This window comes from Lynx canadensis, chromosome D4, assembly GCF_007474595.2.
Source record: "Lynx canadensis isolate LIC74 chromosome D4, mLynCan4.pri.v2, whole genome shotgun sequence".
Lineage (NCBI taxonomy): Eukaryota > Metazoa > Chordata > Mammalia > Carnivora > Felidae > Lynx > Lynx canadensis.
Genome location: NC_044315.2, coordinates 930821 through 958598, shown reverse-complemented (window position 1 = coordinate 958598; position 27778 = coordinate 930821). Strand labels below are relative to the sequence as shown.

Here is a 27778-nt window from a genome sequence, read left to right as displayed (position 1 = left end):
AAATAGATGCAGAAGTCTAGAGCATAATGAGCAGCGTGTGCACGTACTGCACTCCAGCTGCCACCAACAACTGCTTCATTCATCAACCCCATTGTCCCTTCTTCTGGATTAAAACAAACTCAAAGCATCCTGTGCTCTGCCCGTAAATACTTTGGATGCATTTATAGCCCAAAGGGCATCTTCCTATGTATTAATCACACCTAAAATTAACAATAATTCCTTTTTAAAAATGTTCAAAGAAAACTAATTCCCCACACCATTCAAACCACAGTGATTCCACCTCTCTTCCAGTTCTGTGGGCAGTGTGCAAGGGCCAGTTCCAGCATTGGGAGCACAGGGACCCTCTCTTCTGTTTCTTCCCCCCACTTTACACCGTATCACGTTCAGTTCTGCTTAGTCCCATCTTCCTAACCAGGGTAGTTGGGTAATTTTCATATACCTTTTAAAATACCTTCCTTACAACCATTTGTTTCTTATGAATATTAATGCAAAAATCCTTAACAAAATACTTGTCAACCAAATTCTCCTACATATTAAAAGATTATACACCATGACCAAAAGGGATTTATTCCCACGATGCAAGGATGGTTCAACATATGAAAATCAACCAGTGCAAAACACATTAACAGAACGAAGGGAAAAAAACCCACATGATCATCTCAATTGATGCAGAAAACCGTGTGACAAAGTCTGACACCCTTTCATGATAAAAACACTCAACAGACAAGGAATAGAAGGGAGCTACCTCAGTATGATAAAAGCCATATATGAAAAACCCACATGAACATCATACTTAACAGTGAAAGACTGAAAGCTTTCTTCCTAGGGTCAGGAAGAAGACAAAGATGCCTGCTGTCTGCACTTGTATTCAATATAGTACTGGGAGTCCCAGCCATAACAATTAGACAAGAAAAAGGAATAAAAGGCATCTAAATTGGACAGGAAAAAGTAAAATTGTCTTTGTCCACAGATGACATGATCTTCTATGGAGAAAACCCTAGGTTCCACATCAACACCTAAAGGAACTATTTGACCTAATAAATTCAGGATAGGATACCGAATCAACACACCAAAACTCAGGTGCATTTCTATACAGTAACGATGAACAAGCAGATAAGGAAATTAAGAAAACGATGCCATTTACATCAGAAAACAGTACTTAGAGACTAAACCAAGGAGGCAAAGGTTTGTAGGCTGAAAATTACGAAACACTGCTGAAAGAAATGAAAGAGGGCGTAAACGTGGGAAGACATTCAATATCTCCCTACCACCGAGGGCGGGGAGCCAATCTCCACCGGCAAGTAGGCGGGACAGCGGCGCCCCGCACCGGCTCGGGCGCGGACGAGGGCGGAACTACAACTCCCACAATACCCCCTGGCGACCGCGGCGGAAGTGACGGCGCTGGGAGGCCTGACACGCTAGGCCAGGGCCAATCACGGCGGTGTGGCGGTGCGGGGCACGACGGGTCTTGTAGTGGGCGCGGGGGCGAGACGACGGCCCCCTCCCCCAACAATACCCGGGGAGTTGGAGACGGAGGCAGCGGCGCTGGAAGGAGCCCGCTCCAGCGCAGGCCGCAAGCCAATCACGCCCCAGCCCGTCAACGCGGGGCACGACGGGCCTTGTAGTGGGCGCGGGCGGGACTACGGCCCCCACAGTGCCCCGCGCGGCGAGGGGCGCACTGCGGCTGCGCGGCGGCGGGCCGGGCGCCGTCGGGCTGGGCGGCGGCAGCGACGGCAGCGGCGGACAGGAGCCCGGCCTGACCCTCGCTGGGAGCAGCGTGAGCCGGCCGCGGGCCACCATGTCGGCGCCGTCGGAGGAGGAGGAGTACGCGCGGCTGGTGATGGAGGCGCAGCCCGAGTGGCTGCGCGCTGAGGTGAAGCGGCTGTCGCACGAGCTGGCCGAGACCACGCGCGAGAAGATCCAGGCGGCCGAGTACGGGCTGGCGGTGCTGGAGGAGAAGCACCAGCTCAAGCTGCAGTTCGAGGAGCTCGAGGTGGATTACGAGGCCATCCGCGGCGAGATGGAGCAGCTCAAGGAGGTGAGGAGCGAGGGCGGCCACCCCGACCCCCCCAGTCAGGCCGGCTGGACCCCCTTCCTCCGAACGGATCTCTGACCCTCGCCGGGCCGGCCCCCCAGCGGAGTCCAGACCGCGGGAAGGGCAGGGCCCCGGCAGGTACCCGGGCGCCCAGGGTCGTCGTGCGCGGCCCGCCAGGAGGGGCTGCGGAGACCCCTGGAGTGGTGGACCGTGCGCGTGCGGGGGTCCTGGCCTCCGCGGGCAGGGGCTGCGGGTCGGGCCGTGTCGCCAGCCTGTTTGCTTCTGATTGCGGGCCTTGGGCACGGTGGGGTGGTGTCCTCTGCGCTGTTTGCTTTTCCGGGTGGGGGGATGGGGGCGTGGGGTGGATGCAGGTAACCCGGCTGGGAAAGGCCGGGCCTGGGCCTCCATCATCTCCAGGCAGAGCGCGGGTCTCTGGGTGTTTCCGCGTCTTGGGTGAGCGCCCTGAGGCCGGGAAGGGGCCCTGACCGGGGCTCCCCTTGAATGTGGTTATCTGCGATAACTGGAGTCCTCCTTGTCCCTCCTAGACTCAGCTCCGTGACGTCCCCCCGCCCCATTAGTTCTCTGGGATGCAGTGCTTTTCCCGCCTACTTCCTGTCTTGGCTGCCTTGGCTACCGTCCCAGGGTCGGGTGACAGGTCTATGGGTGTCTGTCACCGAAGGAGCCGTGTGTCTCCTCTGATTTTCGCTCTGGGATGAGATGGGACCCGCACCCCCACCCCCGCCAGGCTACCCGCGAGCTTCACGGGAGAGTTGGGGAGGCCTTGGGTGAAGTAGTTCTGCGTGGCTTAAACCAGCTTCTCTCCCACTTCTCCCTGACTTCTCAGCCCTGTTGGGGGGGAGGGGGCAGGGAGAAGTTGCTTTCTGAGTGGAACAGCCGGGTTTGGATCCAGGCCCTGCTGGTTGCTGGTGTTGTGATCGCGGGCAGGAGCCTTAGCTCCTTTTTCTGCAGCCTTGCTCACCCAGAAAAGACTGGTTGTGAGTTTTATGTTCGCAAAGGCCAGGCATGGTCAGGTGTGTGGCCTGTTGGTTTCTCCCACAGCGTGTTCCTTCCCCACCTGACACTTCCCCTTGGCCCTTGGTCTTGGGATCCACCATGCTGGTTGCCTTCCTGACTGCCCACCTCCTGGCACCTCTGCCTCCTGTGGCCGTGGATGGGTGCCTGTTTGGTTCAGAGCCTCCCTGCCTGGCTGGCGAGAACAGTAGGGTCCCCTTCTGATAGTGAGGAGGAGGGAATGAATTAGTCCACACATGTACTTAGATCCGTGCTAGGCAGAGCAGGTGTTTGGTCAGTAAACTGACTGATGTGGGGGGCGGGGGGGGGGGGGGGTGGCAGCACATGGGACCTGTGGCCCTGTCATCTGTTAGCAGGTACTGGTGCCTTCTCCCAGCCAGGTTGGGCTGCACTGCATCTGCAGGAGGGGTGGCCCCTGGCCCCTGCTGCAAGGGCCCCTTCTTGGTGTGTGGGGTGAGGGGGTGCACCTGTGTTGATGGAGGGAGGCGGGGTGGAGGGGCTGAGAGAGTATGGGGCAGGAGCGCCATTGGCCCCATTCTGGTCTCTGGGCCCTCCCCTCCCCCAGCTTGGTGAGCACCTCCCCCCCTCGCAGCAAGTGCAGTCCCTTTCTGTGTTCAGGAGCTCACAGTCATGCCCACTTTAAGAACAGACCAGAACAGACTGTAGCAGAAAGAACTATCCCCACTTAGGGGCCTTTCAGTTGTCAGCTCCTTACTGTCACAGGCACAAATGTTTTGATCAGCATAGGAATTTTGGCTGTGTTTCGTGGGGTGTGTCTGGAGGGTGGATCCCGGGGGAATCAGGAGGGTGGTGTGCCCGTCTCCACACGTGTTCTTCAAGTGCTTGCTTGCTTAGTTTGATGTCACCCCCCAGCTCCTGCACGGACTGGCCCCTTGGCCTTGGACATATGGCTTCACTGTCCTGAACTTGAGTTTCTCCCATTGTAGGTGAGGGAAGAACAGTTCAGCTGGAAGTCCTGGCAGAGGCCAGAAAAAGGAGCGTCAGAGTGTCAGGGGTGCTGCCAGGAAGCTTGCACCAGGCACTCACACCCATGCCAGCCCACACTCTCATCAGCTTATTTAATTTTAGCCAGGGTCTTATTTGGATACGTTAACTCTTATTTAAAAAAAAATCAAGGTTTGAGAAAACAATATTTGTTGAGCCTTTTTTTTGTCCTGTAGGGAGGTGAACATTTTTGTTCTTTTTTTTTTTAAATCTTTATTCACTTTTTGAGAGAGAGAGCCTGAGCAGGGGAGGGGTAGAGAGAGAGGGAGACACAGAATCTGAAGCAGGCTCCAGGTTCTAGCAGCACAGAGCCCGATGCGGGGCTCAAACTGACAAACCGTGAGATTATGACCTGAGCTGAAGTCTGACGCTCAACCGACTGAGCCACCCAGGCGCCCCTAGAAATTAAGTTTCAAAAGAACAAAAATGGGGGGCGCCTGGGTGGCTCAGTCAGTTGAACATCAGACTTCGGCTCAGGTCATAACCTCACGGTTCGTGAATTCGAGCCCCGCATCGGGCTCTGTGCTGCCAGCTCAGGGCCTGGAGACTGCTTCGGATTCTGTGTCTCCCTCTCTCTCTGCTCCTCCCTGCTCATGCTCTCAAAAGTGAATAAATGTTAAAAAAAAAAAAAATTAATTTCTTGAGCTAAAGTTGTTTCAGTTACTGACAGATTCTATTTCAAGCAGAGGCGTTTGCACTCCTGCCCAGCCTTTGTAGGTGGTCCTGTCTTTGAGGGAGGGAATCTGGCTGGCTGGTCACAGGTGAGTGTCCTGAAGCCAGTCACTGGGTTAGTGTGAGTGTGTATCTCACCGTGGTGAGTGTGCATGTGTGGGGGGGGTACTTGCTGGCCCTTTTTGACTAGGCATTTGGTAGTCATTGAACCTGGCTTCACAAGGTCCCACTCCATCCCAAGACCCACTGTATCCCCTCCCCGCTCTGGTGGGGCAGACACTCCGATGGCCATGGCCTCACCTCACTTCGTGTCCCCTGCTGCAGTTTCAGGGGGGCAGGTGTGCTAGGGCAGCAGCTCCTGCCTGTGGGGCTCAGGGATGTGAGGGCTGGGGGGCAGGGGTCCCTGTGTAGTCTCAGGAAGGAAGGTGGGTCTGGGTCCCCTCTCTGCTGTGTGTGCCATGTCAGGATCTAGTACGTGCAGTCAGTGCGCTTAGGTCCCAGGAAGCAGCAGGTGGAATTTGGTGAGTTGTAGGGTGTCAGGGGATGGGCACGGTGCCCGGCACACAGTAGGTGTTTACTTAGTGTTTGCCAGTTCATGTTGTCAGCTCCTTCCCTCTGCCTCACTCAGGCCTGGCTCCCTCCCTGCCATCCCTTGGTTCTGGGCGTCGGAGCCTGCTGCCTGGGGCCATGGCCCCAGCTTACCCAGCACATGCTGCTTCCCTCCTTTGTCCTGGCTGCCTTCGCTGCTCTCACCACCCCTGCCTCTCCCAGCTCCTGGAAGGCCGGCCCGCCTGCCCTTCGAGGCCTGGGCGCTTCTTGGAGCCGCCTCCACCTCACCTCTGGACTTGCCCCAGCCCGGCTCCCAAAACCAGCTTCCAGCACCTGAGTCCCTCCCGTCCTGCAGACTCAGCGGCTGAGCTGAGTGGCAGCATCTGCTCTGTGTTCTAGACTGACTCCCTCCTTCCCTTCCTCCTTCCCTCTCATAATCTCCCCTCCCAGTGATCGGGGAAACTGAGGATGCTCAGGATGGGGTTCTCAGGCACTAGGACCCATGAAGGTCTTTGCACAGAAGGTACAGCTGTGAGTCAGTTTAGCCATGAAGGAGGTGCTGTGAGAGCCTCCTATGCCCCACTGACTGCTGCAGACCCCACACCAGCCTGGGGTCGCCCCCTTGTTGTGTCCACTATACAGCTGGGAGAACCGAGGCACAGAGGCTGAGTTTTGCTCAAGGCTGTGAGCCTGGGTGGCCTGTCCCTGAGAGGGCAGGTTCTCGAGGAGGAGGGAAGGGCAATCGGAGGCCTCCTCAGGTGTTTGCTTGGGGCAGGCAGAGCCCTGACTTGGCTGAGGCCTGTGGGGATTCTCCTGGAGGATGGAGTGGCGCATCCTTGGGGCTAGAGGGCTCTGGGGGACCCGTCTGTGCGGCCGCCCGCCGTGGGCATGCGGGGGCCAGACTTGGGCCTGAAGGTGGGGTCTGGAGGGTCCTGGAGGCGCTGAGGTGGCCCTTCCCACGGGGTCTGGCCATGGGGAGAGGTAGGTGTGGGCGTCCAAAGACTAGGAGCACGCGGCCCTCCAGGGCTGCGCTCCTGGGCGCTCCCTGCTCTGCTGCCTGTGGAATGTGTTGCCCAGGGGTCGTGAAGCAAACGTGAGGGCTCTTCCACTCTGTAAAGTGCCGGAGTCTCCTGCACTGCCTCTGTGTCCTCTTCTGTCCTGTCCGCGGTGGCTCGCTGTGACGGAGTTGCTTCCCAAAATGGGGGTGGGCGGGAGCCTGAGAGCTTCGGCCCTGGCGGGTAAGGAGGTGCTGCGTGTGCTGTGCAGGGCCATGGCCTCCACTCTGGCTCCAGGGGACAGAGTGGACCCTGCCTGGCCCTCAGGAGCCGTGTGGCCCTGGACTGACAGCTCAGGTCACCAAGGGCCAGAGCACCTGCAGCGCACGGGCAGCCAGTGGCCAGAGAGCTGCGGCCAGGTGGACGTGCCTCCTGCTGGGCTTCCCCCGTCAGCTGTGGGAGCCTGGCCCCTTGCTGGGAAGGAGGAGATGAGTCTTCCCTGTCAGTGAGGACAGCTGCCCCTCGGTCACACTTGCTTCACTGTGTCGGTGCGCGCCAGGGGTGAGGAAAGACTGTGAGGCGAAGGTCCGCAGCAGGCAGGGGCTGGCCAGGACCCTGCTGGCGCTGATGGGCACCGCCCTCCCGGCCCCGGGCCCAGCATTGTCCAGCGTGGCGGGCAGGAGCGGGCCCAGTGTGGCTGCCCAGCAGCGTCCGGGCCCCGCTCTGCCCGGGGAGGGGGACCCAGAGGTGGGGTTGCAGGTGTGCAGGGTGCAGAGGCCGTCTGGGCCCGGGCAGGCGATGGTGTCTGGGAGGACTGGGGTCTGGCTTCCTTTTTAGAGCTTGATATTTTAAAAATTGTACCTTTGTTTTAGGAGCGTGAGAGACTAGAAGTGAGCAGTATCTGTGTGGGAATTCCGGAGATCGTTGATGGCGAGCGTGGGCAAGGGCGGGCCGTTTCTCCTCCCAGGTCTTTTCCTCCGTGCGTGTCGGGGAGTGCCGCTGGCCGCCACAGAATGGGGGGAGAACGTCCGGAGTGGTTTGTGAAGAGCCCCGGTTTAGCGTTACTCTCTGAGGTGCAGGAGCGCCCGTTTCCTTCAAGCAGATGGGCTCAGTGTCCGCGGGTCCGAAGTTGTTTCCGGTCTGTTGCCATGTCACGTGAGAGAATCGTGCGGTGTGCGTTGTTCGGGTTTGCTTTCTCAAAGGCAAGTGGCGTGCATCGCGCCCCTGCCGGACGGCTTCCCCCTTGTGTGGGGAAGTTTCGAGCAGAACCCAAGTGGGGGGAACGTGTGGCTGGCACGTCAGTGGCTGCAGCTCCGGCCGCGTCTCCGTGAGCTCGGCTGTGTGCGGTGCTGGGAAACCCGCACGGAAACACAAGTTGAATGTTCCGTTGCACTCAGAGGTGAATTGTCACCTCTGACAGAGGTAACGGTCCCACGGCGTTGTCACAACCGGTGAGCGTTGGGGTTTCCCGTGTGGCTCAGAGATGTTGCTCGGGAGCCAAAAGGGCGCTTGGAGGGCCTGGCCGCACAGACGGGGCTGCGGGTGCCTGTCCCTGAGGCTGCCGTCCGCCTCCCGCTGGGAGCCTGGAGCCGCTCTCCCTCCTGCCTCCTGCAGGCCCCCAGCACCCCACTCTTAAATCTGTTTGTGTTTTCCCTTTTTAAAAAGCTGGTGGGAGTGCTTTCTTCACCTGATTTGTGGACTGTCTCCTCGTGGCTGGGTGGTTGTCGCCCATCCAGCGCGTTTGTTAGACCAGCCCTCCTGTACCTCCTCTGCCCGCCGGGGCTCACGGTCCCCTGTCGGGTGTATCCTGACTGATGCAGAGAGATGCCAGCTCCCTGTGACCCAGGAGGGAGGGGCCGTCCTTGTCCCTGTTCCACGGGTGGGGACCTGGGTCCGTGGGGCTCGCGGCTCACGCTGTATGCTAGCAAGGCTTGATGTGACCCCTAGGGGTCCCCTCCCTGCGCCTTGGTTTCCTTGTTTTAGGCTGGTGCATCCCTGAAGCCCCAGCAGTGATGGAGTGAGTGTGGGCCAGGGACCCGTTCTCTGTCATTTGCTGCCCGGGGTCCCCTGGGCTGTCTTCTCCCTCCTTCCCCCTTGTGGCCCATCTCGGCCAGAGGGATTCCCTGGGTGGTCAGAGGGAATGTTGGCCCTGGGATGGGGGCAGGGGAGAGCCAGGCGGGGTGTCTGGTGTGGTGAGCCTGCAGCTACACCTGCTGTCACAGATGCCATACCCGGTCGGTGAGGGCAGGCTCCCACAGCAGCTTGTGGGCAAGTCACCGCCGGCGCCTGATGTCCCCCAATGTTGTCAGCGTGGCCAGTGTGATGAGGCGGTCCCTTCTGCTATAACACCTGTTTCGAAAATGTGAATTTGTTCCAGAAATGGGTGATATTTGAGGAATAGTGGGAGCTGGTGGGAGCTCAGCCTTTGCTCACGTGTGGCCTTGCCCCTAGAAAACAGCCGCTGTCCTTCTTCTGCCCCTAAACGCCATGTGGGATCCCACAAGGCAGGCTTCACGTGTCTTGTGGACCTTGGGCTCTTCCCGTAATGACCGTTTCTCCAACTTTTCCTGTTTGTGGTGACCTTGACCGTTTTGAGGAGTGCTGGGCAGGTGTTTTGCTGACTGTCCCTCAGTTGGGACTTGTCTCCTGTGTTTCTCGTGGATGGGGTGGGGTGAGATGTTTCGGGGAGGAGGGTCACAGAGGTGAAGCACCCTTCTCACCACGTCCCATGGAGAGTCTGTGGCTGAGCCCCACGATGTTGGCCTCCATCCCTGTCTGGGTGTTTCTCAGGGTCTCCACTTTCAAGGCGCCCCTTCCCCCTTTCCAAACCTCTCCTGGACAGGAGCGTCTGTGTACGTGGTTTGGAATTTTTCTGCATGGGAGACCTGACTCTGTGCCCTTTATTTAATTATCCACCCACTGGCTTGTATTGCTGTTGACTTGCAGGTACTTTTTAGGTTTGGGTTGTGAGCCAGCACTGCTGTATTTTGTTGTTCCGCCTGTTCCAGCTTTGCCCTGGCGGCTCTCCCGTTTGGCTCCTGTGCCCCTTCAACACTCATTGTCTTGATTTTTCCACCCCTCCTCCCTCCCGTGTTCTCCCCCCTTCCTCCCCCTCCCCCTTCTTCCTCCTCTCCCCTCCCTCCTCTTTCCTTCTTTCCTCCCTCCCCTCCTCCATTCTTCTTCCTCTCCTTCCCCCCTCCCTCCTCCTTCCCCCTCCCTCCTTCCTCCCTCCTTCTTCCTCTTCCCTCCCTCCTTCCTCCCCCCACCCTTCCTCCTCCTCCTTCCTTCCCTTCCTCCTCCTTTCTTCCTTTCCTCCCTCCTTCCATCATCCTTCCTCCCCTCTTCCTTCCTCCTTTCCTCCTCCCCTCTGTCCCTCCTCCCCTCTACTTCCTTCCTCCCTCCTCCTTTCCTCCTCCCTCCCCCTTCCCTCCTCATTCTTTCTCCTTCCTCCTCTCCCTCTTTCCTCTTTCCTTCTTCCTTTCCTCTTCCTCTTTTCCTCCTTCCTTCTCTCCTTCCTTCTTCCCTCCCTCCCTCTTTCCTTCCTTCCCTCCTTCCTTCCTTCCCTTCTTCCCTCCTTCCTTCCTTCTCTTCTTCCCTTCTTCCTTCCTTCCTCTTCCCTCTCTCCTTCCCTTCTCCCTTTTTCCCTCCCTCCTGACGGCTTGCCTGCCTGCCTGCCTGCCTTCCTTTCTTCCTTCCTTCCCTCCTTTCTTTTTTAGCAACTCCTTCTTGGTGCAATAGGTGCTCCCAGCTCATCGTGAATGCTCCGTGTCCCAGTCCTGCAATCAGTCATTTCTTCAAGGAGCCTGGTTTCTTTTACTGGAGAATGGTGTTTGAGGCCAAGATCTGGCTGTTTGCTGCTGTTGGACACTCACTGCTTCTCCGCGCTCCCAGACGACAGAGCCAGGAGACAGGTGTTGTACCCCGGCCCGTGTGCACACACACGTCTAGAAACATGTCTGCCTGGCGCCAGCTGTGTGTGAGCAGCCCGAACGTGAGCTCATGCTGAGGTCTCCGCTCTGGCCCCTCGCTGCGTGTGTCGTTCCCACTGCCTCCCCTTGCTTGTCTGTACCTTCCGTCCAGCAGCGGGACATCTGGCTCCCCCATCAGCCACACAGGTATGCGTGCACAGGAGCGTCAGAACTGCTGGCCTGTGCCCGTGTCAGTGGAACCTGATGCTTATATGCCAGTGGTCTTCTGTGCTCCACTTATTTCCAAATAAGTTAATTGAGCGAGCACTGTGTTCCCCTCCCTTTCAGTGAGGTGGCTTCATCCATTTGAAATACGGTCAGATTGTTCTGCCACGTTATGCGTTCCTTCCTAGAATTCGCCGAACTTCCTTGATTTTACGTTTGTGTACATTTTCCTGTTTGTTTATTCACTCGAGCAAGCATCTTGCTTGCTTCCAGTTTTGCACAATTATGAATAAAGCTGCGGCAAACGTCTGTGCAAGTGTCTGTGTAGACATCGGTTTTCAACTCATTTGGGTCAGTCAGTTCCTGGGAGTGCTGTTGCTGGATTGAACAGGAAGAGTATGGTTAGTTTCGTAAGAAACCGCTAACCTGTTCCGCGCTCCCTGCAGCTTGACCGGCCTCCTGCTGCTGTGCGACCTCGCGGCATGCCGTGCTGTGCTGCCTGTGCACTGGAATTTGGCCACTCTGCTCAGCTCAGCGCGAGTGACGAGTGACGTCTTGGTGCTGTTTTGATTTGCGTTTCTCCTATGACGATGACGGATGCAGAGCGCCTGGTCACGTGCTTATTTGCTATCTGTGTGTCTTTGGTGAAGTGTCTGCTCTCCTCTGCCCATTTTAAATTCGAGTGCTTTCTTATTATTGGGTTTCAGGAGTTTCTTCATCGAGAACTGTTCTTTCTCTGTTTCGGTGCAAGTCCTAGTTGGCAGGTAACGTCTCTCAGTCTGCAGCTGCTCTTCTCACTCCCGTAGCAGGGTCTCTCACAGAGCGTTTTTCATTTTAGCGCCACTTGTGCGGGTTGTGCTTTAGGTGCTGAGATCTTGGTCACCAAACCCAAGATCACAGCGATTTTCTGCCGTGTTTTCATCTGGAAGTTCTGCAAGTCTGTGTTGTATTTTGGGTCCAGCCTTGGTTTTGAGTCACTTTGGGAAGGACGGAGGCATGCCCACACTCACTTGTTTGCGGGGTGAGGGGGTGCAGTGGGGTGCCGTCATTACCGTGCTGTTTGTTCGAGACACTGGACGACCTCTGCTCCGCTGCCGGTCCGTTAGTTGTCCTTGGGCCTCTGCAGGCGCCGTTCTGTCCCACTGGTCTGCGTGGATGCCCCACTGTCCTGATGGTGTGGTACTGCTTTTATGAGGTTTCCATCTTTTCACGTGTTCCCTAAGCCCTGTGGTTTTTGTTGTGTGACTCTGCATCCCTGACTGGGGTCTGTCTCTCCAGGTCTTCAGCCCCCGGGCTGGCAAAGTGGGTCGTGGTCACTGACAATCCGCGGTAGTCATTTTATCTCGTCTCATCTCGTCTTGTCTCATCTCATCTCATCTCATCTCATCTCATCTCATCTCATCTCATCTCATCATCTCATGTCACGTCATGTCATGTCATCTCATCTCATCTATCTTGAGAAAAAGTAACGGGATGCACATGGTTAAAAAGAAAAATAACCAGTGGTTGGTTACCTTCATGTATGTTTCCTTCCCTTTGGGCTCAGCTCAGTCAGGGTTGACTTTATTCCTGATAAACCAGCCCAGTGAGCTGCTTAGCTTACTGGCCTTTGCATTTGACCAGCTGGCAGTTAGGGAAGGGGTGTGGAGTCAGCCAGTGGTCAGACCTGGGATCCGGTCCCCCTTGGGTGTTCCCCATGGGTGGGGTCTGGCTGCTGTGTCACTCCAGAAGTGTGACAGACACACCCCGTTTGGTGCCTCCGCTGTCCTTTCAGGTGCCCACCACCTTCTGGGAAGCTCTTTCCAGCCTGCGGGGGCCCCCAGGTCTGGCCCCTCATTGGGTGCTGGTGCTGGGCTCCACCCCAAAGATGCCTGCCTGGCCTCTCCCTGCTCCTGTCCCTCCTCTTGGCCTGCGTTGGGACAGGTCTGCAGAACCCACTGGATTTATGGGGCAGCCCAGGTGTGGCTCCCACATGCTCTTGCTGCCGGGCACACCTCTTCCTCTGGCCTCTCAGGGCTCACCTCCCCTGGGGGTGCCCTCCTGTGCCTGCACCAGCTGCCATCTGGAATGCCGCCCTGTTGTTAGGGCCTAGATGTGGCCGTGAAGCTTGGGACGGAGAGCGGCTAGGCCGGAGGCTTGCGGGGGCGGTGTCTGCAGCATACAGGGTGGCTGCTGCACATGAAGCAGGGCTGGCACTGTCGTGATGGGCCGGGAGTGGGCCCTGGGTGTCTCTCTGGGGTGGCATCCTGGAGCGGTGACAGTGGGCCATGCGCACATCACAGACAGCATGGGAGGGTCCTGCCGGCCTCACCCCTCTGGCGAACCTCAAGGTGTGCGTGGTGGAGGGGTGAGGCTGGGGGACCAGACACCTGGCTGTGGCACAGGGAGGGTCTCACCTCTTTTGACAGGCGGAGCCGTGTCTTCTCTGCTCTGGAAGCCCCTCATGGCAGGTGATCCTGCATCAGTTCCTTGGGGCACTGGGGGCCATCCCTGCCTGGGTGACCATGACAGAATGCCGGATGTGGGGCATACTTGCCCCTGAGACCCCATTCTCTTGCCCTGGCCACAGCTGTAGACATGGTCCCAAAGTTGCAGAACTCTGGGTTCTGAGGTAGTTTCCAGCCACTCACTGACTGTGTGGCTTGCTGGGTGTCCCTTCCTACCTGAGGCTGCTAATGGAGAAAACATGCTGAGATTAGAGATGGGGCGAGCCTGGTGTTTCCAGCCCAGGCCATCCTGGACAGCTGCCCCTCCTGCTGCCGAATGAGGTTTGTGCGGGCAGCCAGCTGCTGTGAGGACACCGGGGCCTTGTCTCCTGGCCCTGGGACTGCCCTCTGGGTCCCTGGGTGGCAGAGCCAGGGTCCCAGGGGACCGCTGCCAGCATTGGGGCTCAGCTGGCCGGAAGCCTGCCTGCTGACACTGAGGCAATTAGGGTGTAATCTTCTCTAAATGCACCCGATTCTGGCTAAATCCCTACCGTCCAAGAGTGGATTCCCAGTTTTCTAAAAGCAGCTTAATGTTTGGACGCTGCCCAGAGCAGCTGGGGTGCATGGTTGGCGATGGGACAAATGTGGGCGGACAGGACAGACTTGGGCGGGGGGCGCAGGGCGGGGGGGGGGTGCGGGGGAGTGACAGCCGTCCATAGGCAGCCACATTCTGTTTCCATACAGGTGTCAGTCCTCAGCTCTGGTTCTTCTGATCCCCACAGCCAATGTGCAGGTGCCCGAGGGGAAACAGACCAGAAGCCACATAGTGGGAAGGGTGGCTTGAGGGAGGACAGATGTCACTCGTGGATCTCCTGAGCCTAGCACAGGGCTGGTCTGATGGATGAGGGTGGTCAGCCAGGCAGAGTTTGTGTGAGTGTGCCTGTAGCTTCCATCTGCCCCGTTCCCAGGGGGAGGCCTACTCTCCAGCTTCCCCAGAATCCACAGTACCCCCAGCCTTCCCTGCAGACCACCTAGCACCTGTCTATTCCCTGGACCTGTCGTGTGCCCACCCACCCACTTCTGGTGTGGAGCCCTGCCGCCTCTCCCACAGTGTCCCCCATGTCCTCCCTGTCCTCCTGACCACCTGTCACTTGCCAGATATGGGCTCACCCAACCCCACTGAGGAGGTGCACACTTGGTGCCAGACCTGGGGTGCCCTGGGCCCAGGTGCTTGTGTGCCCATGGGCCAGGCCTGCTGCCCCCACTGCCTTGGCCCACACTGTGTATCTGGGGGTTCAGGTCCTTCCTCCCCCAGCTCTACTCCCTCTGTGAACCAGCCTTAGGGTGGTGTGGGACCAAGGGGTTCACAGAAAGATGGAAGGTCCAGGGTGGGTCCTGCCCTCACCCCGCCAGGCCATTTGGATCCCTGGTGACACCCTGGCTCGGAGAGGTGGCCCAGGGCTGCATCCAACCCTCCAGGTTCTGTGCTTGTGTGGGAGCTTGTCCCTTCCTTCTGTGGCTTCTCTCCCTGGAGGCTTCTGGGAATCTGCTCCTGCTGGCTGTCTGGTCTTGCCCCCTTGTTTTGGGATTCAGTGAGGTGGGGCTCAGCCCCTCTGCCGGTGGTGGGCATATTACTTAGGGTGGCCTCTGATCTCAAGGGACAGAAGATTCCAGAGTGACTCTGGCTGCTGCCCAGATGATCCTGTCTTGTAAGCTGCCCTCAGTTTTGAAATTGGTGCACAATCACCTGTAAGGAGACCGAGAACTAACTGTTGTGGTCTCCCGTGCTGCCCCAGCGGGCACCTTCCCCCCTGCCCAGTCCTCGAAGCCTGCTGGTCTGCTGCAGTGATTAGGTTCTCTTCTAGACTTTTGTCTCAGGAGTGTGCCAGGTTAGTACCCGAGTCATCAACACCTCCCCTTGGGGATGTTGGGGTCGCCAGTGTGCGAGGCTCTGCGTGCACCTGCACTCTCACCTTTCCTGGTGATTCCCATGGGTGGCACCCGTGTGCCCTTGTCCAGGACAGCCATGCTGGTCCCCTGGCAGAAGGGCCAGACCCTCCTTGGGCTCTGCTTCAGTTCCCCAGCTCCTGTGAGTGTAGGGCCTTATGCCCTGAGGGAGATAATCTCCACAAGTCGTGTGAAGTGGGGCTGATCTGGGGATTAACAGGCGCGGCCCCAGTAAACAGCAGCCTTCCGGATTCCAGGCCCGAGACTCCGAGACCGGGAAGGGCCGGCTGGCAGGTGTGCCCGCACCTGTGAACAGATGTTTCTGGCTCCCCAGGTGATTCTGAGGCAAGGGCAGCTAAACAGAGCCAAGTATTGGTTCTCCCTTCTCTGGCAGTCCCTCCTGGGAAGTGATGGGGAGGCCTTGCTCTCAGGGTACAGTTTCTCACCTGTGCCAGGAGATCTTTCCCCTGAGAGAGAAGCTGATGGGCTGCTGTTGGCACAGACTGTGAAGTGTGCAGGGCCCCGGTGACTGCCTGCCCTCCGGGGCCTCTCCCACGTGTGACATCCCCTGACCCTGTCAGAGCTGTAGGGGTGCAGAGGTCTGGCGAGGGGCCCTGGGGGTGTGGGAGCAGAGCCAGCCCACTGAGCAGGGCTGCATGCTGGGTCTTGGAGCCGCTCTGCTCCGGGTGCCTTCCTCGGGGATGTCTGTCCCGGACGCCTCCCTTAGTTGCTGGCTCCAGCCTTTCCTGGACCCTCCTGTTCCCAGTCCTGTGTTGACCGGCCATTTGCAGACACTCCTTTGTGAAAGTCTGTTCCGGACCATCACCAGATTGTCTGTGGGGCATCTGCCTTTTTCTCACTGACATGTTGGGAGTTGTGTGTATAGTCTGGGTGCGGGTCCTCCCGCCATCAGGCAGCGGGAGGAGCAGCTGAGGGGTTGGGGTGGCCTGGAACCCTGATCTTCCGGGCCGGCTGAGGAACGTGAATCATCCTGAGAACTTAGAGACCGGTGTTAAGTGGAACGGTTCGACGCGGGGCGCTAGCGAGAGCGGAAGCTGGTACCGTTAGTCGTTCCTGAACAGAGGGGACCGCGTGCCCCCCCCCCCCCCCCCGCCCCGGGATGGACCTTCAGAGACGGGTGGTAGCGAGTGCTGATGAGGACGTGGAGAAATCCAAGCCCACACCTGGCTGCGGAGAGTGGGGTGGTGGGACTGCTGTGGCGGCTCCAAGGCCTTGGATGTTACCATGTTCCCTAGCGGTTCGCGCCTGTGTGTGACCTCATGTGTAACCCAAGGACACTGAAAACAGCGTGCATACAGAAAGTAAAGTGTTGGCGGCTGCATTGTTCTTAGCGGCCCCGGAGTAAAGCACCAGGCTCGCTGCACGTGGACAATCTTGGAAAGCGACGCTCGGTGACAGTAGCCAGTCACGGGGATCACCGAGTGTGTGGTTCCCTTTATAGGAAATGTCCTGGTTGGACAGATCCGCAGAGACTGGGGGAGCGGAGCTGGTGAGCGACCACTAAAGAGGTGAGGTCTTCTTTTCGGGATCCAGATGAGAATGTGGAGGTAGTGGCGATGGTCGCACAGCCCCGTGAACACACTAAGATCCACCAAATTGTGCACGTTAAAAGGGTGAATGTTATGTATGGTATGTGAATTGTACCTTTAACGTTTTTCAGGGGCTGGGGGGGGGGGAGTCTTTCTGCTTGCTGGTGGTCGGAACGAATGTCACCGTTCCTCTGGAGTGACCCCAGAGGATCTGCGGCAGCTTTCTCCCGCTCTGTGCGGCACTGCGCATGCTCCTCACGATGGTGGCGGTGCCTCTGCGGCACCGCGCATGCTCCTCGTGGTGGTGGCGCCTCTGCGGCACCGCGCATGCTGTTTGTGAACGCCTGGTGCTCACCCTCCTGCCCGGGACGGGTTCTTTTCTTCGACGGAGTCTTGTGTTTCTAGTTAAGATAGTGTTCAAGGGTTATGTTTTTTTTGATGTTGGGATTATAAATAGTTTTTATTATGTATTCTTAAGCTTAACAACTTCATTTGGGGGAATTGTAGGTCTCTAAGTGACCTTTATGGAGGTGTTACTTAGTGCATTTTATAGGTGACATCAGCGCCTTTCCTCCTGTTTCTTCTAGCCTCTGGGAAGTGCGGTGAGAGGGTCCTTTGTCCTTTTAAGCGGCAAGACCACTGGGCTTGTCCATTTTTAGTAATTCGCTCTGCGTTTGGTTAGCGTTAGCTCTCATTTTAGGTCTGTCTGGGTGCGTTTACTGTGGCTGCAGTTGCGCTTTCGGTGACGTGAAGAAGGAAAGCTGGCTTGTCCGTTTTTGTAGAGCTTTGGTTGAGAGGCAAGGCCAGGTCCTAGTGGAAGCATCTTTGTGCAGGCGGCTTCCTTCCTTCCCACACATTCGTCTGTGGCAGGAACGTCTGTAGATCGCCTTTTGACACGCTGTTTGGCCAGCTCGCTGGATGTGCTTGCTTATGCTGATCCCTGGCAGACGCCCAATCAGTACTTTTAACCCTGAATGGAGTTGGTGCCCCTGGTTTTGTGCTCCTGGGGCGAGTGGATGCTCCTCGTGGTGAAGCGCAGCTCTGTTTCCAAAGGTCTTCTGGGTTTGTGCATGCATGCTCAGCCCCCATGAAGGAGTTTGGTAGGGACAGAGGGGCTCTGGGGTCCAGCCCTGGCCCTACCCACAGCGAGCATACCGTCCCCGGGGTGTGCAGGGGCACCGGCCTGTGCCCGCCTGGCGTGGAGACCGGTGCCCCACGCAAACCGCTGGCCTGGATGAAACCATCACCAGGTGGAGAAAATACACGAGCTTGGTTGCTTTTGCTTTCCTATTTTGCTGTTGGGATTTTGCTGTACCACTTTCCCATTCTGAGACTTTTGCCTGTTTCCTTTGTTGAGTCTCTGAGTTTCTTTTTATCACTAAAGTGTATTTTTAGTGCATCTCTACCCCAGCATAGTGCAGCTTTGGCAGCGATCCCCATGCCCTGATCGGAGGTATTTCTGAGTATTGTTGACCTGGTTTCCTGGTGTTTGTTCTGTGTGCTCTCTTTGGTGCAGATATTATTGAGGAGATCAATTTTCATGTGTTTGGGTGTATGCTAACATACCTTTAAATAGATTTTTTGAGAACAGTTTTAGATTTACAGACAACTTGAGAAATGTGTATTTTTATTTTGCTCTGCCGTGGTGTGCAACATGTGTGTGGAACTTCTTCCCTGTTCAGGTCACTGTGAGGTCAGCCCATCCTGCTGTGACGCCATCTCCTTAGGGAAAAGCTCTGCTTGGAAAGGACATTGTGCCCTTCATCTTGCTGTTGCGTCTTCTCTTCGTTGCCGCGATTCTGATTTCCTTGCGTACCGCTGAGTGCCCCCAGTCTCTACACATTGGTCTAGTTGACACGCTCTTGCAGTGTTCAGTATTTAGCGCCAGGCAGTTTGGGGCAGTGATTTCAGTGTTGATAGGTTTGGTCAGTCTGAGATGGAGACTTTCTTTCCTCCCTTAATGCTGTAAAACCTGTATCCCATGATAAAGTCATTGAGCTTGAATCTGTATCCAGTTCCCAGGCCTGAGCCCTGTCTTGAACTTAATGAGGCTCTCGTGGGAGCTGGGTTTTGTGGGGCTGACGGGCTTCTGCAGGGGTGGCCGTGTCAGAGTCTCACCCCCATGTCAGCAGACCCCCTGAGACTTGCCCGAGTGCTGGAGCCTGCCTGTACCAGTTTGGACTGGGAATCTATCGGTCCATCAACATCTGTTGAGCACATACTGCAGCAGGCCGGCTTGCACTTGAGGTGCTGTTTCTTCCATGTGGCTCCCAAGGGCGCGGACCCTCCACACGCAGGGTGCCACTGAGAGGGCTGGTGGTGCACACTTGCTCTGAGAAGCCACTCTGCAGGACACCATTTTGAACCAGAAAAGAGGTGAGAGACGCCTTAGGGGCTCCCCACTCTGCTGGAGACCATTGGTGAACCGAGGAAGTGATTCTGGCCTTTCTGAGTCCCCAAGCTGGGGCACAGCTGGCTGTGGGGGCCCCGAAAGCTATGCCGGAAGGGGGTCTTGGGGGTGAGACAGGCAGGACCTGGGAACTCCTGGGATGTTCCTGTCCTGGTGCAGGCTGGCAGCCCTTCGGGGGAAGGTGGGTAAGGCCGGGTCAGTCCGGGAATCCAGCACCGCATCCCAGCTTCGCTGAGGAAACTGCTTCCTGGGCCAGGGCCTTAGCTCATCTGGTTTCCTTGGGCTTGGTGTGTGTCGTGCCTGCTGCCTTGACGGCCGAACTGGTCTGGGAAGGAAGCTCCTCCAGAGCAGCCCCACCCGGCGGCCTGCTTCCCACTGCCGCCCCCGCCCTGCTGCTGTGGGCCTTCCCCAGGGGTCTGGGCCCTGCCAGTCTCCGCACTTGGACCTGCTTCTGGGCCCCGTGCACATGTGTCAGGAACTAAGGGTCAGTGTCTGCGAGCCAGGGTGGACGACCAGCTGACGATGCTTCTATCTCTGGGGCAGGCAGGGAGGCCATCACAGAACAGAGTACTGCCCTCTGGGGGCCACAGGGACTGGCCAACCGCATGGGCAGGGGCAGTCACCTGAGGGTTGCTCTGCTAGTCCTGGCCCCGTTTCTCCTGGGCCTGGGCCTGCCAGCTGCCCAGCCCCAGGCGAGGCCTGTCGCGCACAGCCCAGTGTGCGGTGGGCTCAGTGAGGTGGGGCACTCGCCCAGACTCAGGACGGGGCCTTGGCGGTGGGCGCCGCCATGCTCATCCCTGCTGTCCTACTGGTTGGGTGCCAGAGTCTGCCATGGCCAGGGAGGAGGGGTCTTCTTGTCCAGGGCTCCTCCTCCCCCACCTGGAGCACCCTCATCCTTCCAGGCCTGACCCGATGCGTGTCCCTGCTCTGCATGCAGTCCTTTGACTCCAGGACGAGCCCGTCCGGCGCACGCTTGCAGTTTTTCTGTAACGAGCCACAGAAAGTGGATGCTGGATGGCGAGGAGGTGTTGACCTCAGACCAGCGGTCAGCAGACTGCTGCCCAAGGGCCACCTCGGGCAGTCAGTCTGGTCTTGTAAATAGCGTTTTGCTCCTTTGTTGTTTATGGCCTCCTTCGCCCCACGGGACAGAGCTGAGAGCCACTGGCACAGACCCCACGCCTGTGTGATGGTTCATTTCATGTGTCACTTTGGCTGGACTACAGACGGGTGTGTCTCTGGGAAGGACTAGCACTCATTCCGTGTGGGCGGGCCAGTCCCTCTGGTGCATTGGGACAGAAGTGGGAAGGGTGAGTTCTCGCCCTCTTCCCGAGCTGGGACGTCCGTCCGTCTTCTGTCCTTGCGCGTGGGTGCCCCGGTGTTCGGGCCTTCAGACACCAGTGGCTTTCCTGCTTCTCCAGCTCACAGACAGCAGATCGTGGGATGTCTTGGCTTCTGGAATAAATCTCTTACGTACGTGTCTACACGTTCTGTGGGGAAGGAGCCCTGACTGATACCGATTTGGTCCCGAGAACACCAGTGGAGCTGCCTGGGGTCTCTTCCTTTTGTCCCCCTGTCCCACCTTCCCGTTTTTGTCCCTGCAGTGGACGGCTTACCCAGAGGGGTGGAACCAGGTCTAGGGCCGGGGCCTCTGCAGGGCCCTGGTCTCCTCTAGGGGCCTGTGTCCTGAGCTGGATGGGTTAGGGAGAGGCTGACAGGGAGCGGCTGATGGAGCCTTTTGCCTGGAAAGGCACACTCCTTGTGGGCACCAGGCTCTCCGTCCCTGCCGGGTTGCTGACCCGTGTGTGGACCTGGGACCCAGGGAGCCTCTCTGAACTCGAGTTACTATGCCTGTGGACTCAAGGCAGTGGCCCCAGCCTCGTCCTACTGGACTGCGTCAGCTTTCCAGTTGAGGTGGGTGTGTCCCAGGACAACTTTACCTGCAAAAGCAGGCTTGGGCAGGTGTGGCTGGCCCGGCTGCAGTGCACCATCCCCAGGCGGGGGGAAGGGGGAAGGGGGGAAGGGACCTCTCAGGTGGTCAGCAGAACTTCTTCTCCCTCATTGTCTTAGCTTCTCTGTCCGGCTTGGCCTCATGGGGGTGGTGGGGACCCGGTGGGGGCTGGGTATCTGGGACCTCGCGCGTGCGAGTGGGCACTGTTGGGGGGGGTCCCAGCGTGTTAACACTGGTCAGAAATGTTGGTTCCTGTTGAGGAGGGAGGGGTGCCGCCTGCCCAGTGCTGGGTCCCAGCCCCTGGGGAAGCACACCCTGCCAAGACCCCACCCCTGCGTGTGGTCTGTGGTCGGCTCTCCCGTCTCCGGCCCAGCACAGCCCTGCTGCTGGTTCCGGCCCTCACTCCATCCTCTCTGTGTCCTGCTCAGCAGGCGCCCACGTCCTGGCCATGCCACTCCTAGCACCTTGTCCAGGCTGCGGCCACCCTCCTGGGCCCTCAGGGGTGCTCCCCTCCCTCTCCTGCTCCCCACTGTGTCTCTGCTCTGCTGACACGGTGGGACAGCGTCTCCTGCCGTGGCTCATTGTGCCCTCCCCTGGATTGGGGCTTGCTTGGCCTGGGCCTCTTGCCCAGACCTCCCAGACCCCACCCCCGCCTGGGGCACTGGATTCTCAGATCTAGTCAAACCTGCCTTCTCCAGGGATAGGCTGGCACCCCAACAAACACTAGTCACCCCTAGTGCTTGGGGGAGGGGCGGGTAAGGCTCCTGGGAGAGACCAAGGCCAGGTGGGAGGGGCTGGAGTAGGAAGGCTGCCACACCCAGGGTATGACAGAGACCAAGGGTGTGTGTGTGTGTGTGTGTGTGTGTGCGTGCGCGCGTGCAAGAGTGTGTGGATCATGTGATTGAGAGTGTGTGTGATCGAGGGTGTATATGTGAGGGTGTGTGGCCATATGTAATTTAGGGTGTGTGTGTATGTGTGTGTGAGGTGTGTGTGTGTGACTGTAATTTGGGTGTGAGGGTAAGGGTGTATGAGGTGTGTGTGTGTGTTACCGTGTGTAATTTAGAGTGTGAGTGTGTGAGGATGTGTAACAGAGGTGTGTGTGTGTGAGGTGTGTGTGTATGTGACCGTGTGTAATTGAGGGTGTGTGTGACGGTGTGTGTGTGTGACGGTGTGTAACTTAGGGTGTGTGTGACGGGGGGTGTGTGTGTGTGTGGCCGTGTGTAATTTAGGGTGTTGTGAGTGTGAGTGTGCACCGAATTACACACGCCACGCCGTCTGTTCACATCCAGGTTGGGGGAGGCTGCGGGGCCCTGGGGGTGGTGTGATCACAGGCCTGGCGAGGGAGGAAGGTCTGAGCAGAACCGGAGCCTCGTGACAGGGATCTGCCCTGTCCCCCACCCTGTCCCCTTGGTCCCTTCAGGGAGACACGAGAGTGGGGGAGACCCCGCAGGCACGCTGGTCCCAGGTCTTCCCCATTACCCTGGACTGTCACCACCCAGCAGCCCCCCCCCCCCCCCCGGGGAAGCCCCGGGCCTGACCCCCACCCCCCCCTCCCGGCAGCCCTCTCCTCCCGGGGCCCCCCCTGCCGTGAGGCCTTGCACCAGGCCTGGGACCCAGTCCCGCCCAGCCTGTGCTCACACTGCTGCTCCTCAGCTGCGGGCCCCTCTGCCCCAGCCCCGTGACTCCCCTTCCTGGCCTGGAGCTTGCCCTGGGGGCTCCCTCCCCATTCGGCAGACCCAGTTCCCCCCCCCCCCCCAGGTCTGGCCCGGACTGCAGGTATTTGTGCGGTGTCCACGTGGGCGGGGTGAACCTGGAGCAAGGCTGGCCTTGCCTGGACTTGCCGGGCCATGTTGGGGGCTCACCAGGCCTGGGCGGCCGTAGAGGAGTGGGCGGGCCAGCCCCTGGGGGGACATCACAACAGCACTGTGGCCACTACCTTGAAGCCCTGACGAGCATCCCAGGGTCCGGGAGGGCGTCCTCTTTCTTCCTCCAAGCAGCCAGAGAAGCTTGGGGGCCCCCGGTGGACACTGGCCTGGCAGGTGCGTGGTGGAGCAGGCAAGGCCTCGGGGACCAGGCGTGCCCACAGCTGGGCCCCCCACCGTCAGGGGCGGACGCTGCTTGCTCTGCCTGCTTCTGGGGACGCGGGATGCAGGCTTAGAGGGGGGCGCCGGGTGGGGGGTGGGGTGCTTTGGTCAGAAGAAATTCCAGTTGGGTGGCTTCAGTGCCTCTCAGACCCTCAGCCTCTCAGCCTGTGAGCTGGCAGTGAGCACCCGCGGCCGGGGTCTCCTAGGTTCCGGTGCTCCAGGCTGGGGTAGATGCTTGTAGACAGCTTTCTGGTCCTTGAGGGAACGGTACGGATTCAGAGCGTGGTGGGGCCTAGGAGCTCCCCCTGCCGGCCTCCCCACGCCATTTTCCCGAGGTTTCCCGAGGTGTCCCCTTAGGATTTTCGCAGCTGTTACAGATACTCCTGCAGGAGTGAGTCTGGGAGGAACACCCAGGAGTGCATGGCCCTGCCTCGTTTCGAGTGAACGTGTGACTCCAGGAATCTGCCAGATTACTTCCAAGCCGCTGCACCGTTTTCCGTTCCTGCCGGGAGGCAGGAGTTTTCACGCTGAGCATTTTTTCGTGTGATTCTTTCCCACACACGTGTCTTCTTGGGGGAGGTATCTGTTCAGTTTCTTTTGCCCATGTTTATGAGGTTGTGTCTCTTTCTGAGTTTAGAGAGCTCTTCTATTTTGGCTGCAAGTCCTTTGTCAGATTGTGATTTGTGTAGATTTTCTTCCAGTCTATGCCTTGTCTTTTTCTTTTCTTTTTTTTTTTTTTAATGAAGAGAGTTCTGGAGATTCGTTGCACAACAGTGTGAATGTAGTTAACAGTACTGAACTCTACACTTAAAAACAGTGAAGATGGTAAACTTTGTGTTGTGTGTATTTCACTACAATTTTAAAAAGTTTCCTGGTTTAAAACTTTTTTCGGTGAATTACCCATTTTATCATTATTTTTTGACTCTATTCCTGGCATTGCTTTTTGTCTGGGAGTCTCATTTTATCTGCTATTCATGTGGGTATGCCAGCTTTTTTATTAGTATTTTTTGTGTGTCTTATATATGTGTCATCGGTAGAACGTAGCTGGATTTTGTCTGGGTATCGTTTCTTGTATCCAGTTTGAGAATGTGTTTTTTTTGTTTGTTTGTTTTATTTTTTTATTTTTCTTTTTCTTTTTTTTTTTTTTTTTTAAGGAGAAGCTAATTCAGAATATTGCATGGTTCTAATGACTCTCTTTAGAATATAAGTTTTTGTTTTTTTGTTTTTTTTTTTTTCAACGTTTTTATTTTTATTTTTGGGACAGAGAGAGACAGAGCATGAACGGGGGAGGGGCAGAGAGAGAGGGAGACACAGAATCGGAAACAGGCTCCAGGCTCTGAGCCGTCAGCCCAGAGCCTGACGCGGGGCTCGAACTCACGGACCGCGAGATCGTGACCTAGCTGAAGTCAGACGCTTAACCGACTGCGCCACCCAGGCGCCCCTGTTTGTTTGTTTTTAATCTGATCACTATAACGTGGATTCCTAGTGTCTTCAAAAATCACGTGTACTTTATGTTTCTCACCAAAGTATGTGAAAATAAGAGTTTAGATTGCCATGCTATTATTAATTTTCTAAATAAAGAACTTAGGAAAAATTCAGTAGGAATTACCTTTCTTTTAATTTCCTTTTTTTTTTAACCCCCTTTGACATATTTCCAATCTTTTGCGTCAGGCAACCACTAATCTGTTCTCTATATCTGTGAGCGTGGCTTTTGGTTTTTCTTAGATTCCACATATAAGAGAGATCGTGCAGTATTTCTGTCTGATTGACCTCACTTTGCCTGCTGCCCTCGAGGTCCACCCTGCTCTTGTCTTTCAAACAGCAGAAGTTCTTAGTTTTGAAGTCCAAATTACCAGTTTGTTTTTATAGATCATGTCCAAGGTCACAAACACTTTCTCTTATTTTCCCCTGGAAAATTTATACCTTCTTTCTTTAAAAAAAAATTAAAAAAAAACTTATTTTTAGTTTTGAGAGACAGCATGCCACATGAGGGGGGGACAGAGAGAGACCATCTCTTTTTTTTTTAAATGTTTATTCATTTTTGAGGGAGAGACAGAGCACAAGCTGGGGAGGGGCAGAGAGAGAGGGACAGGACCCTAAGCAGGCTCCGGTTGGACAGGAGAGAGCCCAACATGGGGCTCAAACTCACTGTGGCCTGAGCTGAAGTCAGTGCTTAACCTTTCATAAATGCCGCAAGGCATATAGATATTCATTAATTCCAGCACCGTTTGTTACAAGATTGCCCCTTTGCCACTGAGTTGCCTTTCTAAGTACTGAGATCAGGTCTTTCTACTTTGTTTTTCTTTTCAAAGTCATTCTGGTTATTCTAGGTCCTTTGAATTTCTGTAGGAATTTTAGAATCCACTGGTCACTTTCTACCAGAAATGTTGGGATTTAGATTGGCATTGTGATGAATTGAAAGAATTTGTGGAGGAATGACATCTTAACAATGTAAGAGTGTTGTTAACATTAACAATATTGCGTCTTCTGGCTGATGAATGTTTGTTTATTTAATTCTCTCAGCAGTATTTTGTGGCTGTTAGCGTATGTCTTGTGCATCTTCTGTCGGATTTAAGCATTTCATATTTTTGTTGCTATTGTAAGTAACATTTTAAAAATGTTTGCTTTCTGATTGTTCATTTCTTATATGTAGAAGTGTTTGATTTCGGTACATTGATCTTGTGTCTTGCAACCTGGCTAAACTCACTTACTCTCACTAGAGAACTCTTTGTAGATTCTTCTGGACTTTCAGTGTAGACTGTCATGTGATACGCGAATAAAGATAGTTTTACTTCCTCCTTTCCAGCCTGAGTGCTTTTGATCTTTCTTGCTTTATTGCATCGTAGGATGACAACCCCAGTACAATGTTGAACAGAAGTGGGGAGACCCATTTCTCACCATTAAATGTCAGCTGTAAGGTGTTTGAACGATGCCCTTTATCAGGCTGAGAAAGGTCCCTTCTGTTTGATAAGTGTTTTATCAGGGATGGATGTTGAATTTTGTCACATCATTTTCCTACATCTTTTCAGTACTGTCTTTGGTTTTGGTTACAGAGTGATGCTGGTCTCATAAAATAAGTTAGAAAGTATTCCCTCCTTTTCAGTTTTCTGGAATAGTTTGTGTACAGTAGGATTTATCTCTCCCTTAAATGTGCAGTAAGAGTTTATCAGGGAAACCATCTGGGCAGTGAATACTCTCTGTTGGGTTTTTAAATGTACATTCAGTGGCTTCAATTCAGGTCTATCCAGATTATCTATTTCTTCTTGAGTGGGCTTTGGTGGTTTGTCTTTCAAGGAATTTGTCAATTTCAACTAAGTTGTCAGATTTATTGGTGTAAAGCTGTTAATGATATCCCCTATTATTATTTTTAGTATTTGTAGTGCTGTCACTGTCCACTCGTGATATGGTCATTCTTGTCTGTTGTCCTTCCCCCCCCCACCCCCATTAGTCTGGCTAGAGGTTCATCAGTGTGACCTTTTCAAAGAACTTGCTTTTGATTTAATCGATTTTTCTTTATATTTTTTATTTCATTAATTTCTACTCTGATCATTTATTTTCTTTGGATTTCATTTGCTCTCATTCTAGTTTTTTTTTTTCTATTGAGGGGAACTGTAGAGCACAACTCATGAACGTGAACTTTCATGAGCTGAGCACCCACATAAAAAGCATCCAGATGGAGAATCGGGACACGGCCAGCACCACAGGCCTTCCTGGAGGACCCATCCCAACCAGAGCCCCCCTCGGCCCTGACTGCTACCGGCATAGGTTCATGTTCCTTATTCTTGGAGCTGTGTGTGTAGATGGAATCACACAGCATATACTCTCTCGTGTCTGACTGCTTCCAGCCTTCTGTGAGATTCATCTCTCTGGTCTGTGTAACAGTGGGGTACTCGTCATTGCTGTGTAGTATTCCATCAGGTGCCGGACTGGATCACAGCCTTTCCTTCTGTCTGGTTTGGGGCTTTGGTAAATTATGCCTCTAAACATATCTTTCATACACACATGTATTTCTCTCCAGTAAGTATTTCTCTCCAGTACGAGTGGGAATTGAGGGTCCAGGAATGGGCATGTACTTAGTGTTAGCACCTACTGTTTTCCTGAGTAGTTGGTTGTTCGAATCACACCCACCCCCTACAAAGATTTTAGGCAGGGTGTGACTCAGTCCCCTACCCATGCTGTATCCAGTGTTTGTTGAAGGTCTGAATAAATACACAAGCCCTGTCTGGGAAGGGAGACCACGTGACTGGCTGACCTCTCATCAGAGGCACAGGGCCCAAACACCCACCATACACGAGAACGAGAACAGCCCTCTCCTAAGGCGTGCACAGCCTGTATGGAGGGTGCAAAGCCACGCTCCACGGGGTTTATGGGGTCTGTCTTCAGTCCAAGAGAACCAGAACTACTAGGGCATGGAGGTAGGACCAGGGCAGCCATTGGGCAGGACTCAAAAGCCTTCATCCCTCGGCCTGGAGGAGGCCCTGGGACCATTTGGGCAAAGCCTTGGAGGGAAGCCAGCGTGGTTAGCTGGTTTGAGCACCGGGCTCCTACCAGCTCAACACTACAGGGCTGTGAGCTACGCCTTCAGCTTCACATGCAGCACCTGGCCTCATTTTTGAGACGGAAGCTAAGATTACTGATCGGATTGTTCTTTTTTTTTCTAAATGGTCATTTAGTGCTATAAATATCCTCGTAAGTACTTGCTTTCGTGGCATCCCACAAATTCTCATGTTGGTTTCACTTTTATTCGGCTAAAAAAATACTTAGAAAGTATTTCCTTTCTGATTTCATCTTTGACCCATGCATTATTTAGAAGTGTGTTATTTAGTTGCCAAATATTTAGAGATTTTCTAAACATATCTTTCTATTACTGATTTCTCATGTAATTCCCTGTGGGCAGAGCATTTACTTTGTATGGCCCAGAATATGGTCTGTCTGGCTAAGTGTCCCTTCCATGTCTCCCTGAAAAGAACGTGTGTGCTGCTGCTTTTGGGT

At 55.6% G+C, this 27778-nt stretch overlaps 1 protein-coding gene across 1 annotated transcript in view; it reads left to right on the top strand.

Annotated features, from left to right (window-relative positions):
• Positions 1-1722: 1722 nt before the first annotated feature.
• The window catches only part of BICD2 (BICD cargo adaptor 2), a 45486-nt gene continuing 19430 nt past the window's right edge, over positions 1723-27778 (top strand). The window contains 1 exon segment of the mRNA XM_030293238.1: positions 1723-2038. Coding sequence (XP_030149098.1) covers positions 1799-2038 — 240 coding nt within the window. The 5' untranslated portion in view covers positions 1723-1798.